We start from the raw sequence: 11,390 nt of genomic DNA, 5'->3' as shown, positions 1-11,390 counted from the left end.
AGGTGCAGACAGTTAGGCGCTGGTCAAATAGGCGCGCACACTGTGGCGTCTGGATATTTAGGTGCTATTCCCAGTAAAGTATGCAGATTGCATCAGCTTGGCAGGTAGGGCAATGCTTTTCACACAAAATGTTATATTGAACAAAAAAATGTGTTGTTTTGTTAATGCGCGTGCATTTATTTGTTGTTTGGCATGGCTTTGCAGTGAGTGAAGCTGCTTTATCCGGCAATGCTTTTCACACAAAATGTTGTATTAAACAGAAAAATATGTCATGGCTTCGGTAAGTGAAGCTGCTTAAACCGCCAATGCTTTTCACACAAAATGTTATATTGAACAGAAAAAGATATATATATATATTGTGTTTTTTTTAATGGGCGTGTTCGGCATTTATTTATTGTTACCGGTAGTCCAGGTTTGCGTCGGCGAAATCTTTATCAATAAATTATTCAACTTTCCGAACATGACTGAGTTCACTTTTAGTTATATATATATAAGTCAAATAGTAACTACCACTAAACAGTAAACATCAGTAAAAAATATATCGTAGCCTATATTCAAGCGGGTGGTAGGCTTGAGTAAAGAGTAACTTAGTGTTCCGTCAAAACCCTGACTAGGTTAGCCAAAGCTGAACTGACACAATCTGCAGACTTGACTGGGAATAGCACCTAAATGAACGGGCGCCACAGTGCTCCGCACCTAAATATCCTGACGCCACAGTGTGCGCGCCTATTTGACCAGCGCCTAACTGTCTGCGCCTAAAAGATGTGGACCCGTTAAAGGTTTGTTCCAACAACATGGTACCGTACATTTGAGGCAGTGGCTATTTGACCGGCTCCGGTCTTTGAATCTGAAACACTATTTGACCGGTCATGACGTATTCTTTTTTCTTTTTCTCTTTCAAAGCTAAAGACGAGAGGAGAAGAAAAAGTGCCTATATAAGTTCTAAATTCAACAATTTCATTCAACTGAGTCCGTGGCGCGTGCGATTTTTCTCGGGCTGGTGTTCGCGAGTGAATGAGTTCGACTATCTCGAAGCGCTTTTTTTTAAATTAAATTTTGACCCAAAGTGAACTCAATCGTTAGGCTGCTGCATTTTTGTGGTCAACTTTTAATTCGAGTTAGCTTTTTTACGTCTTTTCAAATATAAGTAATATTCAATTGAATTGAAGTAATAAAGTTAGAGTATTTTTGATTTGCTGGAATTTGAGAATTTCTCTGGGTAAGTTTTCATTCGTCGTAAGAGGATGTGAACATGTTTGCTGAACGACGCATTACATTTTTGCTCTCAACAAGGTAGTTTGGTTTTTGCTCTCAACAAGTAACTTTTTACAGCCACCAAACTAACTTGTTGAGAGCAAAAATGTAATGTATCGTTCGGCAAACACGGTCACATCCTTTTACGACGAACGGAAACTTACTCAGAGAAATTCTCAAATTCCAGCAAATTAAAAATGCTTTAACTTTATTACTTATATTTGAAACTCGAATAAAAAAGCTACTTGAATTAAAAATTGACCACAAAAATGCAGCAGCCTAACGATCGAGCTCACTTTGGGTCAAAATTTAGTTTAAAAAAAAAACGCTTTGGGATGGTATCAAACTCGTTCACTCGCAAACACCAGCCCGAGAAAAATCGCACGCGCCACGGACTCAGTTGAATAAAATTGTTGAATTTAGAACTTATATAGGCACTTTTTTCTTTTCCTCTCGTTTTTTGATTTGAAAGAGAAAAAGAAAAAAGAATACGTCATGACTGATCAAATAGTGTTTCAGATTCAAAGACCGAAGCCAGTCGAATAGCCACTGCCTACATTTAAAGTGAAAAATAGATGGTCTGCCCTGGGGTGCCAAAAATATTTTCCTTCAAAAAGGTGCGTAAGCCTAAAAAGGTTGGAACCACTGGTTTATAGTTCCTGTGTTTCATTTGTATGGACAAAAAGTAAACAAGCTTGTATAAATTTCTTTACTTAAATACAAAAAATTGTTGGCTTCAATTTTTTATTCTACTTTTCTACGTGCTGTTTCAAACCCATCTTAAAAACAGTCAGTCTAGCTGATCTTTATGCACTTGTCTTACATAGTACATAATATTCCAATACGACATTTTTTCAACAAAGTTGTTGGGCCTTTTTTGTCAATTGTAGACAAATAAGTCATTCAAATCATTAGTGTCAAAGTCTAAGGTCTAGTTGTAAAATTTAAAAAAATTGTCAAGTTGTAAAATAAGTAGGGTTAACTCCACAAAAAAAGAAAAATGTCCACCTTTATTGTTGATAAATTGTGAGAATTTTATCCCCTGACCGAGAAAGACTCTTTGCGAACTTAATCCTGGCAGTTTTACATAACTTTAAAGGTCTTGAAGCACCGTTTTTGAAGTTTTGTTGTGTGTAAATTGGGTCTCCTGTAAGTCAGCAGTTGTTAACTGAGCAAGCAACATTTGAGAAAGTGGCAAAAGTTGGCAAATGATGAAACTGAGCAAGCCGACACTTGGCATGTCACAAGTCAGCACATTCAGTACAAGCGATGACCAAACAGTTTTATTGTATCATTATATTTAATTAACTGTTGCATTGCATTAAAGCTATGCGTTAAAAGACACATAATTATATTATGTTACTTCTTTCTTACAAAAAAACTAGAAATCGGTATGTTGATGGGGCTTAGAATTAATAAGACCCTATTTTCACTACAATATATTTTTGCATTGATACTGCAATAACAACAGCAGTATTTGTAAGTTTTTGAAGCCTAGAGGGTTAGATGTAATAAATATAATCTATAAAATTGCTGAACAAAATCTCTCTTGTGACTGAGGCAACTATCTTATGCTAAAAGGAATGGCTAGTATCGTTTATGCTTTACATGAGCTTGAAGCCAACATAATCTATAAATAATCAATCTTTGTGTCAAATTCAATATATTTTTTACAGGAAAAATAATAAGAAAGAATGGATGATTTTAATGATGATGTAAATTTTAATGCCCTTACAAGAGAGATGAGCTCTGCTATTGCTCACGACAAGAAATATCAAAGAGAGAATGATGCCAAATTCCGAGCCATTCATCAAAAAGTGCAAAGCTATGATGAGTTTCGTGACATTGTTGAAGCATCGCATCTTACACCGCTTGATAAAAGTGACAAAATAGGTGGTATGAATTATCAAAAGTGGAACTCAGTTTCTTCTAATGCAAACACACTTCAAAGTGGAGTGAGTCAAACTTGTGCTTTTGCCTCTACTGTACAACAGCAACCAAGAAATGGCAGAGAATTTGTTCGTTTTTGGAAAAGAAATTGTTCAACTCCTTCAGAGCAATTTGATTATTTGTTGAGCATTAAAGATGATATGTTAAAAAAGTGTTTGATGAGTGACTGTCTACTTGGTGAAATAGTCTCTGCTGTACACACTTGTATGGAACAAGTCGAGATACATCAACATAAAATACTTAATATATTTGAAATTATTTCAAAAACTGAAAGATTTATATTGGATTTAGAATTTTTGAACAACAAACAAAAATCGCAATTGAAGCAAATTTTTAATAGATTTCAGAAAGCTGATGTACAGCCAGGCGATGAATTCCTAACTCGTGTCCAAGCTTTGGAAACCATGTATAAATTGTGTTTGTTTGAAGAGTCTTAGAAAAAAATTGATGACAAACGTTTGAAACTGAGAGTAGTGTCATTGAAATGTGCTTTACTAGAAGAAAGAGGTTTCTATTGCGCTATGTTTTGTTTTATTTTTTATGTATGTTAAATTTGATATTTTGTATACAGACAGATATGTTATTGTCATTCACCGATTGTTATGTTTGTTTTGTCTGCGTTTTTCATAAATATATATCTTCGTATCAGGAATGTCTAGATATATTGATTTTAGATGATTTGTTTCACATGTCATGGAATGGCTGTTTCTGTGTTCCAATATCATACTATGGCTGGCGCTGTTTTATTGCTTTTTCCTCTTGTCACGTGATGCAAAAGTATTGCCGGATGTCATTTTAGTACAAATGCTGTTTTTCAGTAGCTCAAAAGTAGACAAATGCTGGCCTGTTGAAACGAGTCTAGACTGTGCCAAACTCTACTAACTAGTAACTAAATTAAAGAAACTTCTATTAACTCACCAATGTATCAGTCCCTACGGTACTTGAAAATTTCAACTGCTCATAAAACTTACAATCTGTGAACAATTACATAATTCTGATTTGGTATAAACAACTTAATTTTTTCATAGGCTACGTTTCTTTAGCAGGAAACTTTGTTTGGAAAGTGTCTATGTTGCGCACATTGTACAGTGAAACAATTTGTCGATTAAATGGTGTGTTTCCTCCTTGAGCTGTTTTTTTTTTCGGACTGGACGATTGCTTGAGGGAGTGCTCCATTAGGTCAGTGGTGAAGCGCTCGACTTAATCAAGCGGTACTGTTCGGCTCTCGGGCTCAAGTATTAACGACCTCAGTTTTCTTTTACCTTCTCTCCTTCAGTAGGCTATACACTACAGTACAGCCTAATTTTTTTGCTAACCTAATCAACACACTATCGACTGTTGTACCTCCCCCCCCCCCCCCCCCATAGAGCATGGTGTCATTTTAAAACACGTGCTTTCATCAATGCAAATAGCTGCAATTCTGATTTAAAGTAAGCACCGTTGATGGATGCTTGAAGTTATTTTTTTATTGTCTGAAGGAAAATACAAATGTCATAGAACCACAAACTAATGATACTCAATAACACTGGGGAACAATTTTGAAATTTTTTTTTGTTGACTTTGATTTTGCACTTGATTTAGGCTAATTCCGGCGTGCTGATTTCAAAAATGCCACCAGTTTTCTTCTATCACGTCAAGTTTTTGCTCTACAGCATACATCAAAAATATGCAACTTTTCACGAGTTTAGCCGTGTTGCTTTTCCATACGTAAAAGGAATGCACAAGCTAATCATATAGTAAGTTATATACAAGGAGGTTCAACTGAATTATTAAGTAAAAAAGGCACATGCATCGATTTAGGTGGATGCTAGGCTATTTCCCCATTTTTGGTAGGAGGATGCAATCATCCAACGAAACTAGATTACCGTGGTAAAATTGAAGTTAGTTGCTTTCCACTTTCAACCATGTATGTACTACAATCTACATGTTTGTTTGTTAGAATACTATCTTGTCTGCGTCTGCTGTTTCTCGTCGTCAGTGTCTAAATAATCCGGATTCCTTTTGCTATATTTGCAGCAGTTTTACTATTTTTAGCCAAAGAAAAGACGTCATTTGTTAAACAAGCCTACTTCACATATTTTAAAAATAAAACTTGGTGATCAAAATAAGCCTTGGGCACCCCACAAGGTATGCAAGCAGTGTATCGAGAGTTTGCGGATGTAGACCAAGGGAACACGTGACAAATTGGCATTCGGTAGACCCATGGTTTGTGGCGAGAGCCTAAAGATCATTAGTCTACACAGTTACTTTTGCTTGGTGCAAACTTCAGGGTATAAAAAGAAAAACAAACGTAAAATTGAGTATTCAAGTCTTCCATCAGCTATATGTCCAGTGCCTCATTCAGTTGAAATCCTAGTTCCAGTTTTCGTTCAAACACCTACGCTCGAAGATTTGGATCATGATGAATGTTTTACTGATGAATCAATCATTCTTTATTACAAAAATATATGGAAAATCAGCAGAGCCCAATGGGCATATGCATTTCGCTCTAACTGTAGAGCATCATTACTCATTAGTGCCTTATTCAAATAGAAACTAAACTGTAACTGTAACTAATACAATAACAACAATAAATAATATAATAATAATAATATGTAATAGAAACTAAACTAAACTCTAACTGTAGAGCATCATTAGTGCTTTATTCAAATAAAATCTATTTGAATAAGGCACTAATGATGCTCTACAGTTAGAGCGAAATGCATATGCCAATAGGGCTCTGCTGATTTTCCATGTATTTTGTAATAAAGAATGATTAATTGATACTTGATGGAGAATCGCTGGCCTGCTGCTTCTTAGTCTGGAGATCCCCTAGCCTATCCTAAATGGAAATCAATATATGTATTGTTTTAGTGATGGCAGGCCTAATGATGAAGATTTTGAAATTGAAGACGATTCAGAACGCGGTGTATTACATCAACATGAGTTGAATGATTTGGCACGAGATTTAGAACTAGGAAAAAAAGCTTTGGAACTCTTAGCATCCAGACTAAATGAGAAAAATTTACTTTGAAAAAGAGCGAAGGTATCATACTTTCGATCGAAAGAAAGTGCGTTTTTACCGTACTTTCGAAGTGACAGCAGCTTTGTTACCGAGATCTGACCTTAAACCTGGTGATCTCAATATTCTACATGAGCCACTTGTTGACAGAGAGAAAATTATTTTCCCACCTCTCCATGTAAAGCTCGGCCTAATGAAGCGATTTGTTAAAGCATTGCCAACTGAAAGTGAAAGCAACTGTTTCAATTACTTCGTTTTGGCTTTTCCTGGCCGGTCAACACAAAAAATTAAGACTGGTGTATTTGACGGTCCACAAATTCGGCAACTGATCAAAGATGAACGTTTCAGTGGTTCAATGTCAGAATTGGAAGAAAATGCGTGGTTATCATTTAAAAACTTTGCCAAGGGGTTTCTTGGGAATACACGGGCAGAGAATTATATCGAAATTATTCAGAAGCTATTGGAAAGCTACAAAGAACTCGGCTACAACATGAGCATCAAGATGCATTTTTTGCATAGCCATCTTGCTAATTTCCCGGAAAACCTTGGTGCGGTCAGCGATGGGCAAGGAGAAAGATTCCACCAAGATCTGTAGGTGATGGAGGAAAGATATCAGGGAAGATGAAACTTGCATATGCTGGCTGACTATTGCTGGAGTATTAAGCGAGACTGCCCATAGCTTGAACATGCCAGGAAAAGCTACAAGCGTAAATTTTGCCCTAAAAGTCGCTCTTTATTTGTCCTGCAGAAGCAATATCCGTTTTAAGAAATAGAATATAGCTGTACAAATGTTTATTTGAAAACCATGGAGTTACTTTCGGTTGCTTGTAGTTCTTAAGACGTTTTATACAATAAACACAGATGTCTTAAATGTTGTAGTTTTTGTGGGTTATGAGACAAAGTGGTGGGTGCCTAGCTCAAAAACGTGACGTGATAGAAAAAATCTGATGTCATTTTTGGATTCAGCGCCCAAAAGTTAGTCAAAAACAATTGTTAGATCGAAGTCAACAAAAATTGTGTTCCCTTGTGTAATGAAAGAAATGAGAATGTAGTCTTTCAAGTGTGCGTCCAATGTAGTCTAAATTGAATAGTCGCGAATAAGATAAACAAAAATTTAATTTATCTTCATTAGCCTACCTATCGTAATAGGAAAAATTGAATATTGTAGATAGAGCTGTTAGTTTAGGTTTCCACATTTGATTTTCCATTATCCGAAAAATCTACCAAATGTCTGACAAATTGTTCAACTAATGCAGAGATGACTGAATTTGACAATCATTATTACATCGCTTATTCTTCTGCTCTTGGCTGTTAATAAAATACATATTGTCGTGTCACGTATGTAATGAAAATATTAATACAGAAATCAACCCTTGCAGCGGTACTTTGTCTACTATAGCCGCTAAACAATCTAAGTGTCCGGTAATCACAACAAATTATTTTCTTTTAGAAATTTTTCACTTTCGTAAACTTTGGCTTCAAGAGCTTATTCAAATAGAAACGTTGTATACTTTATTCAACTAAGAAATTAAACATCACAACATTAACGAAACACTTTTGCTGTGGCAAAACATTTGAATTACTTAACTTTCTTGGTTAAAATAACTATGCATTCCAAAGCTTTAAAATCGAACTTACAACATCCGACCTTTTTTGTGCTTTAGGTTGACTAAAATTCAATCCAGTTTGTAGCTATTGGAGCGAAATGGCACGTTATATTGTTAAGCAATGCAATAAATGAAGTTTTGCTTCCTTTGCGTAAGAGCCGTGATGCCATTTTCATAATGTCGTTGGTGTGCCCCAACGAACTATTTTCAGCTCGCATCGATTTGGGTCGGACATTATATTCATCAGAACAGCAAGATGGCACATAAATAATTTTTTTCACAAAACACATTAAATAAAATATACGACATATTATATTCATACGCGTCGCTTCATAAGACCTCTGTTAGCATAGGTCGATCTTCTTCAAGCAAATGTTAAATAAAGCTCACACTGCAGTTTTCTGCATTGAGTCTTTCTCACTTAACCCTAAAGTTGTAGTTAGTTTTAAAAGACGTTTCCAGCAAATATTTTTTTTGTATTTTGCATCAAACTCAAAATGGACCAGTAGGTATATATTACAGCCAATCACTCACAAAAAATAGAAACAAAACGGATAGGCTCTACTCAACTCCGAAGAGCTGGGTTGTGTAGGCTGTGTCAGTTGCTGTCGTTTTTAGTCTCTTAGTAGTTCGTTCTATAGCGCTTTGTCTTTGCTTTTGTCTGCAAAACATTACACATGATTCCACGTCACACCGGTGCTGTTCCGGTTCGAACTGGAACGTTTCGGTTTATCTGGTGGTGGCGAAAGTGCTTCGACATGAAATGGCCACAAATAACCTTTCCAATTTGAAAACGAAAAGATCACTGCCAATGTGCTGACAATTCCATTTACGCTGTAAATAAGTGACCAAAACATTATCGAGCTGTGGTCATCGTGAATTAGTGCAAATGTGCTTGCTGCGGTGAGATCGGAGAGAATGCAAACAGTAGCACTGACACATAAACGTCGAATTGTCGAAAAAACTTGATCATATTTGTTTGATGTTTTTACTGGTTTTGCACCAGAACAACAGGCTATCTTATATTGCTTTACCACAGGATACAAGAACAGACCAAGAAGCAAAGTTTGGAAAAATAAACTTGATCCAGATATGATAAAAACAGGGATCCCTGCATCTTGCCTCACCTCCTGAAAAGTAAGATCGAACACACAACCGACTTCTGAACTGGTTAGTTTGAACTGAACGAAAACAAGTGCAGCCGCCGTGATGCTGCAAATTCCAATGCCTATAATTGAACTGGCGCTGAGAAATCGAGACAGGGGCGTTGTGAGATGAGAACATCCAGGATTTCCATAAACCTTTCTCTGTCGAGCCCATAGTAAAATATACAAACATAAGGCTGTTGCATGGAACGAGCACACGAAAAGATATTGATAAACCACGCAAAGCATGGGCGAGTCTCTTCCTCGAATTAGGTCAATCTGTTCGAAAAGGGTCCGAGAGAAAATTATGAAAGAAGAAACCAGACAAAGAGTTCCCTGAGAGAAAAAACGGAGGATGCGTTGGCTGATAGAGAACCCTGAGCCTGCTGCACGTTTTTTATACCGACGATATTCGTTGAGACTCAACGACACGACTAGATAAAAAGACACAACAGTAAGAACCCATGCAAACACTGTGTCTCTCATCCAATCTCTTTCATTCTTCTTGCGAACTTCAAGCGAAGTGGTGTTCTCCATGGAAGCGTTCTTCTCTTGATGGATGTTTGAGAATGGAGTTGATACTCCGATCAATGCTGGTGAACTCGCTGTGGTTGACATTCTTCACGTTTTAAATACTGTAGCCTATAAATCTATACTTGCAAACTTTAGTCTTATGGCGATTTTCAACCTGCACGTAAATTGTTGTATATATAAAAACAAATCATCGTTGAGATATGATAAACAAACGCTTCTTCGATTTAGGTTAGAACTACTCTGCACAAACGCTCGAAGGCAATTTCCGTGGTTCTACAACTTAGGTCTATGTTCATATCAAGGAAAAATAGTGCTTTAATGTAGGCTAACTTGCAAGTATTACTAGTTTTTTGTTCTTTTATTTCGAAAAGTGCCTGTCGGCTAAACTATTTGTCTGCAAAAATTTATAACTTCGGCAGAAACTTATGATTTCTATGGTTTTTGTTCTGAAACGTTTAAGTTTTGTTTTATTTTTTTCAGTAACAGATGGTTTGTTATGGCCTTCTACACCACGAAAAGCGAATATCCGCTTTTGGGATTTTGTTTTGTTTTTGTGCAGCAAACTAGAGTTGTTTCTTATTGAACATAGTTTTCATTTTGTGGCACAATACCAGTTTACTTCCAAGATGAAGCATCGTCACTAAGTGTTTTATATCTAGTTTAGCTTACAAAGTAGGCTACTACAAGTTTGGCGGAAAATTTATTGCATGGTAATCTACATTTAGGTCTACATGTTACTGAAATGAGTTTGAGATCCCTTTTTGCTCGAAAAAATTTCTAGGCCTTGCCATCATTTTTTGAGTTATAATTACCAGTTACAGCTGCAGGGCGAATGCATAGTCTACGGTTTTTGCCTTTTTGATTTCTTTTAAAAAACCAAAGTTTATCTAAATTTGTTGTAGGCAATCGAAGAATATTGTGCCGCACATCAAGTAAAATTTCATTAATAATTCTGTAGCCTATCTTAATATAACTGCATCTTACGCAGTAAGAGCAATAAAATTTTAGCAGATTCTGTTAATCCGCTAAACAGCGCTGCTTTAAATGCAGCACTGAACATATTTTTCGTTACCTGAATCTTATTCACTCAAGTTCAACTGGCAAATAGTTTTGAAATTTTTTTTCACCGATAGCCTAATACGATAGCCTAAGTTGGTCTGCATTATTGCCTAACGATGCTTATTTAAAGAAATTGGATGTAAAATAAATAAACTAATGTTTTTACTGATTTCCTGATATTTCGCTCTTCCTACCAATACCCATCAGCAACGAAAATAGAGTGCAACGTAAAATTTTGGACATATATACTCTATGTCATAAAGTAAAGAAAAAAGTTTAGTTAGGCTATCGCACAGTTCGAAACAAAGTGGTAACCTACGTTTAACCAAAAACTCAGCTCCTATTAAGGTTCTTTTGACAACACATACCTAATTTACGAAGCGTTTATCGATACACTTGATTTTATCAGTAAAGCTAATACTTTATACCCAGCCTTTTTTGCTTTTACGTGTTATTTCTTTAAAAAAGACTGCAAGAAAAGTAAACAGTTCTGCTGAACATCGAAGATTTTCAATACATTATCATGTTTGCAGGCTATTGATTGCACGACCTCGTCTACTACGTCTATTTAACTTTTTGGTGCTCACGAGGCAGAAAATTTGTATATAATTTATCAGTTTTCAGAAAAGCGAAAAAGGTTAGGCTATCATTACAAAGTCTAAATAGGTAATTGCGAGTCAATTATCATGTCAATTATAAGTAAATCTCAGCCATAATTGTGAGGTTGCGTATTGAGAAGGATATTTCCGTAAGCAAAAACTTGCACTACATTTTTAGCAATAACTCTTTTCAAACTTAATTCGATGAGTTTTGTAAATTGTTTAAACTTTGCCACTGTTT

General features: G+C 36.0%; 1 protein-coding gene across 1 annotated transcript; it reads left to right on the top strand.

Moving 5' to 3' along the window:
• The first annotated feature begins 2,937 nt into the window (after positions 1–2,937).
• On the top strand, positions 2,938–4,333 carry LOC145777484 (dynein axonemal assembly factor 19-like). The gene has a single exon (XM_082588863.1). The coding sequence runs from the start codon at positions 2,949–2,951 to the stop codon at positions 3,639–3,641; it is 693 nt and encodes a 230-aa protein (XP_082444989.1). The 5' UTR covers positions 2,938–2,948; the 3' UTR covers positions 3,642–4,333.
• The last annotated feature ends 7,057 nt before the right edge of the window (positions 4,334–11,390 follow it).

This window comes from Aplidium turbinatum, chromosome 9, assembly GCF_918807975.1.
Source record: "Aplidium turbinatum chromosome 9, kaAplTurb1.1, whole genome shotgun sequence".
Taxonomy (NCBI): Eukaryota; Metazoa; Chordata; class Ascidiacea; order Aplousobranchia; family Polyclinidae; genus Aplidium; species Aplidium turbinatum.
Note: the sequence above shows the minus strand (reverse complement) of the source record. Positions and strands in the feature narration are given on the sequence as shown.

What these genes read in the sequence shown, in the direction of transcription:
- LOC145777484 (XM_082588863.1), top strand. Translation starts at nt 2,949, where the DNA reads ATGGATGATTTTAATGATGATGTAAATTTTAATGCCCTTACAAGAGAG.